The 14,973-nt window shown below is 38.3% G+C and overlaps 1 protein-coding gene across 2 annotated transcripts in view; it reads left to right on the top strand.

Moving 5' to 3' along the window:
* The window catches only part of Med14 (mediator complex subunit 14), an 81,776-nt gene that overhangs the window by 45,499 nt on the left and 21,304 nt on the right, over window positions 1-14,973 (top strand). For both annotated transcript variants that reach the window (XM_029473516.1, XM_021152961.2), the window contains exons 17-21: window positions 5,028-5,188; window positions 5,275-5,421; window positions 6,685-6,776; window positions 7,799-7,951; window positions 8,219-8,488. In XM_029473516.1, the coding sequence (XP_029329376.1) occupies window positions 5,028-5,188; window positions 5,275-5,421; window positions 6,685-6,776; window positions 7,799-7,951; window positions 8,219-8,488 (823 nt within the window). The remainder of the gene's footprint in view (window positions 1-5,027; window positions 5,189-5,274; window positions 5,422-6,684; window positions 6,777-7,798; window positions 7,952-8,218; window positions 8,489-14,973) is intronic.

Below are 14,973 nucleotides of genomic sequence, written 5' to 3'. Positions count from 1 at the left end.
AAGGGGGAGTCGTTACTCTAATTCACTTGATAGAATATCTTCTTGAATGGAGGAACAATTCAAGGTTTGAATTGCTTTGCATAAAATAGATTACAAAATCAACAACAAGTTCTATTTGACCACCACAGATAAGTAGATGATAATAACATCTGTGTTTTATTCTTTTTAGTTTTCACAATCTTTAGAAGCACCTTGTCAACATATTTCTGAGAGCTTTCACATTTTGTCTCTGATGGAACCCCAGGGCTTGAGACATGTCAGATGAGCTGCATTCCAGTACCCTTTCTACTTGAACTCAAGCAAACTTTGAAGTGTCCTTCCTAGGAAAGATGCATTTTTCTTTTCTTTTTTAACTTCATTTCATAAAATTTAAGGGAGGTCTTTAATTCTCCCTTTCCCCTCTATATCTACAATGTAAAGGGAAAAATTCAAAAGTTGATAGATTTAAAGATACAGTTTTCCAGTGAATGCTGTTATCATGGTAGGGTGTTTAAAAGGAAGAATGATAAATAAGTATCTTTATGATTTTTTTTTACATTAAAACCTTATACTGATTATTATAAATATAATCTTTTACTAACTGTTCTAACGCATTTGAATTTGAGAAACTCTTCTTTTAAGCATGAATTAATTTCAAAAAAGAATGAGCCAACCTTTTCAAGCACATTTTTGCTTTTTGCTGAAAATATGTTCTGTTCTTATTCCAGCTTTTTTAACTCTTTGAAAACCTGTTGAGCAGGCGTCTGAAATGAAAGTATCAGTTATATCACAGTAACTTTGTTCATCTGCTCTGGTTCACTGACCTTTTGCTGAATTAAAGACACTTGTTCCCTCAGCACGGATGAGATACAGAACACGTGCTAAGAATGTATGCTTATGCTGCTTAGGTTTTGAGCCCTTGGGTAAACTTCCAATTTTCACCTGAACTCACACCGTCCCAGGCGTGATTCATTGTTTTTCATACCCCCCATGTGTTTCCTTGCTTCTTATAGCCGAGGCCTGGCAGATAGGCACAACTCTTTTTTTTTCTTTCTTTCTTTTCTTTTTTCTTCTTTCTTTCTTTTCTTTTTCTTTTTTTTTTGGCAAGTCTTGGGACTTAGTTCCTCCTGCATGTGCATGTATGGCCTTTCGAAAAGCTTTCTCCTTTTGTTTTCTGTCATACTTGAATGCTGACTTTACTCTTTGCTCCCTCAGTAACCTTTCTCCTTGTTACTCTAAGTCTATAATAGATAGTTTTTGATGTTTGTTTGCTCAGACATACATGTTACCCTAGAGAAGTTTTGTCTAATTTCTCAGGTTGTTCAATACTAGAGAAACATCACACAGGAGGAGCTATTTAAATTAACCTTTTAAAAGATTATTGGGAAGTTTTCAAATAAGGTTAACCCTCTTTATTCATGAAATTGTTTCCTCAGTTCTTATTCTTTTTTGTATTAAGATATTTTTTGCATATGGTTATTTCATCTGTATGAATATCTGTGCACCATGTGCACGTGCACACACTAAAAATGACCAGGATGCCCTTTCACAGATGTACTGTAGTTGAGATCTTAAATGAAATGGAGTCGTCCGTAGACTTCCCTTAGTTCTCCCTTTGGAAATGTGTAGGTTCTGTGCTTTCATGTTCTCTCCAGATGGATGTGATGTAAACCTAAGGTGAACAGAATGTGTGTCTCCACTTACACTCCAAACTCAAGGTGAAATGTCCGTCTCAATTAGCTGCTTTAGAGCTTTCCCAAGAATGCCTGGTGTGAGGACTAAGCTTAGATGGGCAAGTTGAAGATCATTTCTCCAATATTGGTGTGGTTCTTGGAAAATGGTTAGCCCATAGAGAGTAGCAGTGTTGGGGTCCCTTCTAATTAAGATGTAGAAATCTCAGCTCCTCCAGTGCCATGCCTGCCTGGATGCTGCCATGCTTTCTGCCATGATGATACTGGACTGGACCTTTACCATCCTTTATAAGAGTTGCCTTGGTCATGGTGTGTGTTCACAGCAGTGGAGCACTGACAAAGAGTCCTGTCAGTTAACTTACAAAGTTGACTGGGTTAAGTGGAAGTCAGCTTTTAGAGTTTTCTTTAAACATCAAGCTCTAGTTCCATTACTTTATGCCAGGCAGACACTATAACTAATGTTTCAAAATAATTAAAAAAGGGGTATGAAGCAGTTACATTTAAAATCATTTTTTGGAGAGTTCATAGAAAATTGATTACTACAGATACAGATTGAGCTATCTATAACACGGTACACTCAATGTCAGTCTCAGTTTGTACTGTGTATTCATTATCACTACTAATGCCAAAACAGATCACAATTTGATAAAAGAATCATATTGTTGTCTGTCTTCTCTGGTGTCTATGTCCATTTGTCTCTGTATGTTTGTGTGTGTGTGTGTCTGTGTGTATGTTTGCGGGTATATTAAATTCTAAATATACATCTACATGCAAGGAAAGGTTTTTTTCTAGGAGGAATTTACAGGAAGTAGTTTGGGATATGCCAGATGACATAAATCTCTCCACAACAAGGTGCTTGTCTCTCTTAATCCCTAGGGTCCCCATCATGGAAGGAGAGAACTGACTTGTGCAAGTTGTCCTCTGACACATATACCATGGCATATGTATGCTTTGACTTACAGAAACAGAATAAATAAATTTTTAAAAAGAAACTATTTTAAAGTGTCTAATTTTATGATAGTAATCTGTCCTCACAGCAGTCCTAGTTATTGGTTTAGAACAATTACCACTTTCTGATTTGGCACCACCATTATCCCTCCACTATAAGGAGTCGGGCATGGGAAACGAGTGGGAGGGTTAACTATTTCCACGTTGAAATACCCTATGTTGAAATACCCCATCCACTATGATTGTCTGGCTCTGACTGACAGATTATATTTGGTTTTCATGTGGCTTCTAAACAATCCCTGACTTTTGACATGGATAGAACAGAGTATTTGCCCATCGACCAAGCTGCGAGTGAAAGACAAATCTAGAAAATATTTCCAAACTTTGTCATCTTATTATGTTTTTGGACTTTAATCATAAAAGCCACACATATCTTGGTCATTTGTCTATTTCACAAGTTCCTTTCAATATTGCCATGCATTCTGAGAACTTTGCCCAGTCTTTCTTTATGACAGTGTTTTATGTGGCATATTCTAGTCTTGAACAAAGTAGCCTCTTGGTCCCTAGTGTAGGACTTGAATTGCCTTCCTAGTGCTGGCGTTATAAGCATGATATCAAGCTCAACTTTTATAATGCATTTTGGATGGAAACTATTTCTTTTCAATGTATTTTCCCTACCACTATTCTGCAATCTGCAGGGTCTATGTGAATTAGAGTTGCTCAGGCTGGGCTTGAATTTGAGATCCCTTTGCCTTCATCTTAAGTAGCTGAGATCACATACACACTTGGGCCACCATACAAGAGGAGTCATGTTCTCTTGTCTACAACAGTGCCTACCAATAGCTAGATGTCTTGTACATTTTGATTTTTTTCCACCAAATTCTAGAGTTTCATAAGGTGTGGAGTTAGCCCTATACATCTCCCCAGATTCTAGAAAGATAATGCACATTTGATTATTTTGTTATAAACTTCTGACCTTTTTACAAACCCTGTACTTCAGCATTTACCATCTTTCTGCTATGTGGCCCATACATTTTTCTTGGTACTGAAGCAGTTTTTTCATGACAGTGTTTATTACTGGTTTTATTTTTTACTGGTTCCTGGAGGCTTCATTCCTCCTACCTGGCCTGTGACCTTCTGGTTCCTCCCTATTTTTCTCACCTGCTCTCCTCACTTGAGGTTGCCTATTTCTGTTCCTGCCCTCAGCTAACTACCAGTGGGAGGTCAAGGAGCCTGGTGCCTGGCCCAAGCCCTTCCATTATTGCCAGTCCACTTCTGAAGCTGCCCTGGAGGCCCCAGTGGGGACCTGAACAGTGTTGCTCAAGCTCTGCCTCTGGAAGCCAGCAAAGATGCCCACCAGGAGCCACACGCTTACGTCTGCTGTGTACTCTTTGGCTCATGGCACCTGCCAGCCCCATGGGCCTTACCCCTGCCCTCCTCTTTCTGATATTTTTCTTTTTGGCCAACTTTATCTGGTGATGTTTTGGTTCCTGACAATAATTTCAAAACTCAATCGGATTAGGCATGAAGATTGCTGCAAATTCTAGGCCCACCTGGATTAAAAATAAACCAACAAAGCAAAAATCTGCATGTTGAAGAGAAACTGTGTTTAAAGCTTCAATGGAGAACATTCTGATGCAACATTTTAATGCAATATATTTCACTTTTGCCCTATCCATATATTTAATTTTTTGCCACATGCAAAAAATTTTAAAAAAAAATCTGTCTCTTACTGTTTTTCAGTTCCAGGTCAGCGGTTTTCAACATGGAGGTGGGGTAGTTTTACCCTTTAAGGAACATGAAGGGCAATGTCTAAATATACCTTTATCATTACCTAAGCAATCGGGGGTCCGAAATGCTATTGGCATCTAGTAGATTGAGGCCATGGAGGCCCATCACAGCTCCCCACAATAAAGAATTGTCCAGTCAAAATTAGCAATATTGCCCAAACCGAGGAGTCCTATTCTTTGGGTATTCTGAATAAGAAAACTGAAACAAGTTTCTGTACTTCTAGATATTGCCTTGATAGGAATAATTATAAAATCCAAGATCCAATCTATGAATTGAGAGAAACTATATAATTAATGTAGCAGCTGTTATTTCATCTACTACTGAAATAACAGCTAAAATATATTGTTCATAACATTGTATGATATGGTAAATAGTCTCCAAAGCTGTAGAAGGAAAATAGAAACACTGTCTTTGGGGGTTGGGGTGTTAAAATGAGAGTCCTAATATAGGTTGATGTCATCTGATGTGGGCTAAATATTACCAATTGCTGGGAACTGTTGCATTGTAGAAGGGATCTAGAAGCTGTGTTGGACCTAAAGCTCTGTTGTCATGTCATACCTTGTATGTCATTTTTACTTTGTACATAACATACATCTCATGTGTTATCTTTCATCACAGGATTCCTCCCTGTAAAGGAATAAGTGAGGAAACACAGAAGGCCCTGGACCGCTCTCTTCTTGATTGCACTTTCCGTTTACAAGGTAGAAATAACCGAACTTGGGTGGCAGAGTTAGTGTTTGCAAATTGTCCGCTTAATGGCACTTCCACCAGGGAGCAAGGTAAGATCTCTCACACTGTGTTTTTGCTTATGTCCATATTTTTTAAAGTATTGGTTACTATTAGTTTTCTCTTTTGAATCCTTTAGGACCATCCCGACATGTTTACCTGACGTATGAAAATTTGTTGTCTGAACCTGTTGGTGGTAGAAAAGTAGTTGAAATGTTTCTTAATGACTGGAGTAGCATTGCCCGATTATACGAGTGTGTGTTGGAATTTGCACGTTCTCTACCAGGTACATGTAATAGTCTTCCTTTTAAATGAAAATATCTCCTTCATGTAACAGAAAAAGTAAAACCTGTACATTATTTAAAAAAAGAATATCAAAAGTCAAAAGTATCTAAGGAAGCCGGGCGTGGTGGCGCACGCCTTTAATCCCAGCACTCGGGAGGCAGAGGCAGGCGGATTTCTGGCCAGCCTGGTCTACAAAGTGAGCTCCAGGACAGCCAGAGCTATAAAGAGAAACCCTGTCTCGAAAAACCAAAAAAAAAAAAAAAAAAAAAAAAAAAAAAAAGTATCTAAGGAAAATTGTCTTCTTTACCGCAGTGTATAGTCTCTTTTTCTCTGGCGGAAAAAATTGTTAAATTTATTTCTAGAAATTTGGGCACATAGACAGACTTGTGAATAATATACTTTTGTGTTATAATATAATTCTCATCTACTGTGAGCATGCAAGCTAATAAACATTGTGCTGTGTCAGCATGATACTACTGTAGAGGACCTGAGAGAAAGGAGCCAGTAAATGCAATAGCCAACTTTATTCAGAGCATCGTATTATGTATACCACAAGGGTTATTAGATAGTATCATATAAGTAAAGTATACAATTTCAATGGAAGTCACATGTGGCAAAACATGTTTTCCACAGAGGCACAGAAACAAATAACAATAGTTGGAATGAATAATCTGAAGTCAACTCAGATGGGCACAAAAGCACATTCCAAGAATGATTCTGTGTTTTTGAAGACACTGAGGTCATAACACTCAGAATTCTCATACAGCTCCATTCTTTGATTGTGTCCCAACACTAGCACATTTAAATTGCACAGCTACTTAGGAAATAGCTATCCCCTATTTTACAGATGACAAAAACATTTCACAGAGTCTTAAAAACTTCCCTTTGTGTGAAAGCTTTTCTTGGCATAAACTGATAGCAGAGAAGGCCAGGACAGAGAAAGTGCCTTGCTGTATTTGCCACTGTGCTAGACTTTTCCATGGCTCACCTTCTCTGTCCTGGCTTTACGTGCTTTTGATTTCTGCGACTGCCTTGGAAAACAATCAAACGGGCATGGTGATGTGGGCCTGCAATCATGACACGCAAGATCCAGGAGTATATCCATCACCCTTAGTACACAGAGACTCTGAGGGACAATCTGGGGTTCAAGGAGACCTTATCACAACCAAACTAGGCATATGATTTGCCAAAATGCTCTCCTTTTCATACCTGCTTCTTAAAGATGTCCGTGTCCTATCAATGCATTTTGTTTGTTTTTTCTTAGAAATACCTGCTCATCTGAATATTTTCTCAGAAGTTCGTGTTTATAATTATCGAAAGCTAATCTTATGTTACGGAACCACCAAAGGAAGCTCAGTAAGTATATGAATTAAAACATGGTTGTTCTGTGGCCTGGTAAATGGCTTAGTGCGTATGTGCACTGTCAGTATTTCAGAGGACCTGGATTCAGTTCCCAGCCAGCCCCCATATAGCAGCTCACTGCAGTTTGTGCTCCAAGATCTGACTCCCTCATACATGCAGGCAAAATACCAATGTACATGAAATAAAATAAATATATATATTGAAAAATGGAGGTTCCTTTCTTATTTATTTTCTAAAAATTAAGAACTTAAATGATAGTTGCCAGACGTTGCATCTTGGAAAAGAAACAAAGGAAAGAAAAGTGCCTTAAATAAAGCCTCGAGGAACATCAATTTTAAATGCTCTGCTGAAAGAAAAGTGTGATATATGCTTAATTCTTTAAAACTGAAAAATAAATTATAGTGTCTTTAGAGCATATGATCTTGATTTTAAAACAAGCACTCTTGATCTTTTTTCCTTCACAGACTTCAGTTGGGATTCATGTTTAACTTTATATGAATGGCTTTGAGAAATACAGTTTGTCTTTGGTTTTAGTTATACGAAAATAGTCATTCTTTATTCGTATCTTAATCCTAAATATATTCCCTGTAATCTATACTTCTTTTCCTTAAAAATCCAATGAGTTGGGAAATAAGAGAGGACTCAGTGATTGAGAGGCTGTTCTGGTCTCATAGAGGATCCTGTTTCTGTTCTCAGCAACCATCTGTGACTCCAGTTCCAGGGTTTCTTGAACTCCAGCCATGGACATGGTACACATAGAGACTTGTCCAACACTTGTATCCGTTTCTCTCTAGACACTTGTGTAACTAGTAATGTCTGAAGTTATTAGTAATTGAGTGAACATGTGTTTGAGGGTCTTCCCTTTTTATTATAACAGTGCTTGCTACCTTAGCTGGTGGCATTGAGAATATGACTGCACTTAAATCGAAAACGAAACTCTTGAGATTTAAAGACTGTTTTTGCACCTGGAATCTGTTACTTTGCAGTTTGTTTCACATGTGCTCTCTTTGCTCTAGATTAGTATCCAGTGGAACTCCATTCATCAGAAATTTCACATTGCATTGGGAACAGTTGGACCGAACTCAGGTTGCAGTAACTGTCACAATACTATTCTCCATCAACTTCAAGAAATGTTCAACAAAACACCAAATGTGGTTCAGTTATTACAGGTAATTAAGTTCTCTGTCTTAAGATGTATTAGTAGTATGTTATGCAAAACACCTAAAATTATCTGCATTTCTCTTTAATGACTAAGATGGATGTTTTTGTCTTACATGGTTTAAACACTGCCTGGAGAACTTAGTTAAAATCATCTAGTGCACTTCAAAAGAAACTTTTCTAGAATGTCTCAGAATGTTCATTTGTGACAATGAGTCGGGAAATTGTAAGTTTTCTGCAGTTATATGGCAACTGGGTGATCTCTCTGTTTCTTCCAGGTTTTGTTTGATACTCAGGCACCATTAAATGCTATCAACAAACTCCCTACTGTTCCAATGTTGGGCTTGACCCAGAGAACTAACACCGCCTACCAGTGTTTCTCCATTTTACCGCAATCATCCACCCACATCAGACTGGCCTTCAGGAACATGTACTGCATTGACATATACTGCCGTAGTCGAGGCGTCGTGGCAATACGGGACGGTGCCTATAGTCTTTTTGACAACAGCAAGTTAGTTGAAGGCTTCTATCCTGCACCAGGATTAAAGGTACACACTTCCTTGTTAGAGAATAATAGAATAAATATATTCTCGAAAATCATTCCTTTGAGGGAGAAATGTCCCATTCGAATTTAGTAAGCAATAAAGTTGCTATATCTTCTCTGCAACTTCCATTTTGGAGGAGCTAGGATTTGCAGTAAGTTCTGTGTCTTTGTACATGAAATGTTGGGAAGCCCCTTGTTTCCCCATTCTCTGATTAATAAGATGGGGAATATCAAAGAGCATCATATTTGCTTATTGGGACTTTTAAGGAAGACTTTCTTGCTTGAGATCCTCATGAAAGATGTTTGGAGAGTTTGAAAACTTGCTCCCTTACCCTACTCCTGTTGTGTTCCTGCTCCTCAGAGAACTCTGTTGTCACTTGTCAGGTAGCTGTTACTCTTCGTGTTTATATAGCCGTATCTCTGAGTACCGAGGTACACTGTCACTTGTTGAGTAATTCTCACCCTAAAAGGGAGCATTTACAACGTTGAAAACTTGGTCCTATATACTCTTTCTTCCTTCACGCTGCTCCCAGTATATAAGTAAATACATTGGCCTTTCTCTTGGTTTTACAATTTACAATTTACAATTTTAGCAATTGTGATTTCGTAGGGTTTTGTTTGTTTGTTGGTTTGTCTGTTTGTTTAGTATTTTTGTTGTTCTGAAGATACTTGTCCTTTGGGCCTCCACATGCAACTGCACACATGCACAAATATGTTCTCACAGGTCTACATGCAAACAAACAAAAAACCCTAGTGAAAACACTGTTGGGATTAGTGTGGCTCCTGGGAAGGCCTGAGAGCAGGAGCTTGAGGTGTGTTGCTCTGTTGTGCTCACGTGAAGTCAGGAAGCAGAGCAGGTTGCTTCCTCCTTTATTTAGTTCAGTTTCCAGGCCCCGTAAAGTCTGTTACCCATATTGAGGATGTGTGATCCTAACTCAGTTAAACCTCTCTCGACCCAGGCTCAGAAGCCCATTCAGAAGTTGGTCTTCTGTGGGACTCTCCATTCCTCCCGCTGACAGTCAGGTTAAGCAGTACAGGTCCCATTTGTTTCCGTGACAGTGCTGGGTTTCTGTAGTATGCCTGCTATGGGAGCTGCCTAGAAGAAGGTACATAGGAGATTAGTTGCAGCCCATGGAGGTTATTGGAGACCTTGTATGTTTGACAGTGGTTTTCGTTTACCTTCGTTTAACTGAGAGGGCCTAGGTATAGAATTCTAGACTACCATCATTTTTTGTAGAATGTTTGAAGCTCTGCTGCTTTGGTTTTTACATTGGATTGTGACTGGCCTGAACCTTGGGTTTCCAAGTGCCTGTAAGCCTGTAAGCCTTAATAATGTCCTTGGGCCGTTGTTTTGTCTTCTTTGCTCACAGTACTAGGTTACAAATGTGCCTTGAGACTCCTTACATCAGTGCTGGGTTCAAGCACCTGATCCCCTGAGCCATCTGCCCAGCCCAGAAGCGTGTTCTCATATGGATAGATCACGTTCTCTTCCCTCTCATCTTTCAATCTTAACTCAGCTCTTTTGTAGGACTTTGATCTCTTTCATGTTGGTGCCTTTCTTCGATTATTACGTAGTTCTTTACTCTCTACTCTTATTTATAGGTAAGGTTTGTAGATTCTGCTGTTCATCCCACGACAATCTGCATGGCCCTACTGCCAAAATCAGTAGTTTTAGGTCTCTTGTTGGGCCACTGCGAATTTGCAGAAATGTTGTATATCTGTTTCCCCATTTGCAAAAGGTCAAAGGAGAGAATGAAAAAAGTCTTACCAGCTTTAAATATATGGCCTTTAATACCCACTTTAAGGGTGGTAACCTTTTTCTGGATTGCTACTAGGTCCAGTCTTCTTTAGAAGCGGGTGATGCATAGAGCTGTAGGAGAGTAGTGGTGAATTTTTTCTTTTTTATTCTTTGTATAGTTTTTGTTTTGTTTAATATGGATGGATGTTTGGTGTTATAGAGAAGTTATTTAATCCCATCTTGGGGTTTCTACCCATCTTTGACCATTTAGTTCCAGGAGACACACAACCTTTTTGTTTAAAATAAGCCTTAAAGAGTATAAGAGTTGGACACATACCTACCTGCTGTGCTATTAGAATCTACTTTGCTATTACCCCAAATTATTATTTACAACTTACTGTATTTCATTTGGGCTGCTTTTAACTCTAATTGAATTGACGGCCGTCAGAACCATGTTTTTATGGTTCACCTAACTCATGGTGACTTCTCCTTCCTCCTCCTGTACCCTTTCCTTTTCCTATGACCCCAAGCCCGTGAAACGTAAACCCTATGTCTTTTCTGCCCAGCAACTGGCTGTTGGCATCTTTATTTACCAATCAGAAATAACTTGGGGGACAGGGACACTTGAGTCTACATGCACACTCCAGGTCCTGGGAACCCTCACATAGCATTATAGTAAACAGCAAGACCAAACCTCAACAATTCTCCTTTTTACTTCAATAATAGGCTCATTTTCTCTCCGATACATATTGGATACAATTATATAGCAATTAGGAAAATTATTAGGTATGATACACATTTATAATAAGTATTTTATCATCTATCCTAACTTAATGAGCTTGCAAGTCTGTATCTCAGTCATCTTTGATTTTTAACTTGTATTACCATTGAACACAATCATTTAGACCTAGAACATCTTCTTAAATCCTAAACAACTTTAGTTGTTTCATTCTGAGACTGGAACTATCTAGTCTTCAACCCCATCAGAGGTTTAAGAAGGAATAAATATTTGAATATTCAGGAAAACAGCTTTTAAAATTTAAACGATTGACAAAGACAGCTGACAATTTGGACAGTCTCTAACATTTCTTATAACATTGGAGCATCTTTCTGCAGCCTTCTGGCCCAGAACCACTGATTGAAGAGAAGTATGAAGGACTTATGAAGGACTAGCTTTAGCTTACCTTGTCTTGGCAGAGCTTAGTAGTTGACTATCCTGCGTCTGTTTATCTTTTTTTGGACAGCATTCTGTCTGCAGATGAAGTCAGGGCCTTTCTTGCCTAGTGGCTAGCTTGCCACAAATGAAGCAACTCCACATGGAGGTAACGATGCTTAACATTTTCTTTGAAGTAGAATGGGGTATACTGTCAGGAACAGACACATGGGGAAATAACCTTGAATGTCATACTCTGGTTCTCTGATGCCTTTGAAGACCATTTACCTATATACAGCATAACTAAATTGTTAAACATTATTTTTTTATCTATTTACTATTTGAGTGACCTTGAGAACATTTTATTGTAATTATCTAAATTAGACTTTAATAAAGTTTGACTATCTGACTATTAATTTGTATTACTTAATTTTGCTAAACAGTTTATAATAGGAGCTATTAAAAGGACTGAGTCTAAGCCTTGTATTAAATGAGTTGCACATTCACAATGCCTAAGAGGAACAATAGTAATTTTAAATTTTGTATCAATATACAGAGACTTAATACCAATGAAAATCTTAAATCTGTATCTATAAAAAATTCTGTATCAATGTAACAAATTATAACTTCAATTTTGCATCAAAATATAAAGATCTCTACCATTGTTAGATTATGGCTATAAAATTCTTTTATTTAGCCGGGTGCGGTGGCGCACGCCTTTAATCCCAGCACTTGGGAGGCAGAGGCAGGCGGATTTCTGAGTTCGAGGTCAGCCTGGTCTACAGAGTGAGTTCCAGGACAGACAGGGCTACACAGAAACCCTGTCTCAAAAAAACAAAAACTTTTATTTAAGAGTAAATTTAATAATTCATCCTTATTTGTCAATTTCTTATGATATTTCTGTATCTATTTCTTTTCAACCCCCTTCCCTTTACCTGAGAAAGAAAAGGTAGAGAAGAAGAAAGGAAAGATAGAAATCTCTCAGTGTAAGCCCCCTATTTTATTTCTTCTGTTTCCAAGACCATAATTATTTGTCAATTATCCCTTAAAGTGACAGCATATTTATAATTCATAAAAATCAAAGCCATCTACTCCAACTTAAGGGACTGGGACAACAGTATTCTTCTAATTATTTCCTGCTGAATTGGGGTGAAGAATTTCTAACCCACAAGGAAACTGAAAAAATGGTTAAGTCAAAATAACGCTAGTTGGCATTTGTTGTCCAGTCTTCCTATCTTGAGAAAGTGCAGGGCTTAACTGAAGTCCTGGCTGGAACAGTCTGAAAGGCTGGATGAACCAAGGTTATTGGGATTAAGCAGTCTTTTCTGAAGCTGTTCTAGATGCAAGTCTCTGGAAACAACATTAGTTGAAGTAGGATTAGGCAGGGAGGTGAAACAACAGATCATTTCAGGTTGAATGTTGTCAGGGATGTACTCTTGGTATTTCATTCTTTTATGAACCTTATAACCAATATTTTGTTCTATAAAGATATTTATATGGAATGTGCACGGTGCACAGATCGTTTAAGGATTAATTTTTGCTCCTTGTTAAGTTAGTTTAATCAGTAACCAATTATAATATGTCCTCATTCATGTCATGAAAGAATGGCATGATGAATTTTGAGGATTCTGTAGCCAACAAGATTTATAGGCTATGTATATCTGAAGTTCTGGCTACAGACATTTTTATGTCTCAGCCAGTTTCAGGGCTGTTCCCATTTAGAGGGGATCAACAAATCATGTTACCTGTCCTGTTTGGTCTTCTTGATTTTTTTTTTCTCCCTTCTGTCTGCAACTAAGCTCATCAAATCTTATCCTATTACTAAGGAAGGTGTCCTATTAACACAGAGATAGAGCTTCTCTCTCAAAATAGCAACCCAAAGCCATCAGAATACAGAGTAATTCAATTAGCAGCCTTAACAATTTGGCCTACATATATGTCTGGGCACCGTTTATGTGTCTGCATCCTGGGAACTAGAGTTACAGATGGTTGTGAGCTATCATGTTGGTGCTTGGAATTGAACTTGTGTCCCTCAGGAAGAGCAGCCAGATCTCTTAACTGCCAAGGGAACTGGCACTGCTACTTTCAAAGGGTCTTGAGAATCTGGATGGAAGTACCTTGGCTTCTTGAGTTTCCTGGTGGCTTCCTTAGGATGTGAGGCTTCTAATTGGGTAGTTCAGCCATCTGCTTTAGCAGTTTCTAGGAGCTTCCAGCAGCTTCCATGGTAGATCGCTGTTTTTTTTTTTTTCCTTTTTCTTCTCTTATTTGAAAGACCATGTTCTTTTAATAATCCTCTAATGATTTTGATGAAATAATGACATGCTTATTTGAAGATGGGAAAGGGGTATTAAGTGGAGAATCAGACTGCAAAGGTGACTCAATGGATAAGAGCACTTGCTATGAAGGAAAGAAAATCTGAGGTCAAATTCCTTGCACCCATATATAAACTAACAAGCCAAGCATGGCTATGTGTGACTATACCTTCATTGTTGAATGAAGACAGGTGGTTTATTGGATTTTACTGGCCAGCAAGCTTAAGTTCTTTCAGACACCCTGTCTCCAAAAACTAAAAAAAAGAAGGAGAAGAATACAACACCCAGTCTCACCCAGTCAGTCCTCTACTGACCTATATCTGCACATAGAATCCTTGCACATCCTGAGAGAGCCAGACACAGAGAGACATCGCTTGAGACATAAACTCTAGTAGTCTTGCTTACATTTTTGATAACATACCTTATTTGAAAAGGCTTTCTCACTTCAGATGGTTCAGGATTAAAATTAAGCAATCTAAAACACCAAAAGTTAACTTTGTGTGTACAAGCGTGTGGGTGGGTGGTGATGGGGTACATGTTTGTATTGTAGGAATGAATCCGTATGTGTGTGTGTGTGTGTGTGTGTGTGTGTGTGTGTGTGTAAGTGTAAGCCAGACGTTGATATCAGTTATTTTCATTCTTTATTTTACTTTTTGAGATGAATTCTTTTACTGATCTTGGAGTTCACAGATTTACAAGACTAGTTAACCAGCACACACCCCTTCTCTCTGACCCTTCCCAGTGCTGGGATTATAGCTGTGCAGAGCCACAGCTAGCTTTTTAACAGAAATCCTCTTCTTGTGTAGAAACACTTTACCAGCTGAACCATCTTCCTTGTGTAGCTCTTTCTTTCTTTTTTTTTTAAATAAGGTCTTGTTTTTTTTGGTCCAGGCTAGGCTCTAATCCAACAGTCCTCTTATTCCTGCCTCCTACATGCCGTGGTTATTGGCATGTGTCACCATGCTAAGGTAATTCACTTAATTCCTATTCATCTTTTTAAATCATATTTTCTAGATTAAAGTGTGAGACCTTGTGCCTGTCATTGTGGCATATGCCTATAATTGTAGCACATCAAGGTAGATATCTGTAGTCAATGCCAGTCTAGTCTTAATATATAGTGAGTCACAGGTCAGCCAAGATTACATAGTGAAATCCTCCCTCAACATCTCCCTACCCGCCCAAAAAAAAGAACAGAGGAAAAAGAAGCCTTTTGCTAATGAAAGTTTATGCTTATTCTCATGTATATATGGCCTGCATTTCTGGGTGAGAGAATGCTATGTGCTTAG

This window comes from Mus caroli, chromosome X, assembly GCF_900094665.2.
Source record: "Mus caroli chromosome X, CAROLI_EIJ_v1.1, whole genome shotgun sequence".
NCBI lineage: Eukaryota > Metazoa > Chordata > Mammalia > Rodentia > Muridae > Mus > Mus caroli.
The sequence above is the reverse complement of the archived record's forward strand: the minus strand, read 5'-3'. Positions and strand labels throughout refer to the sequence as shown.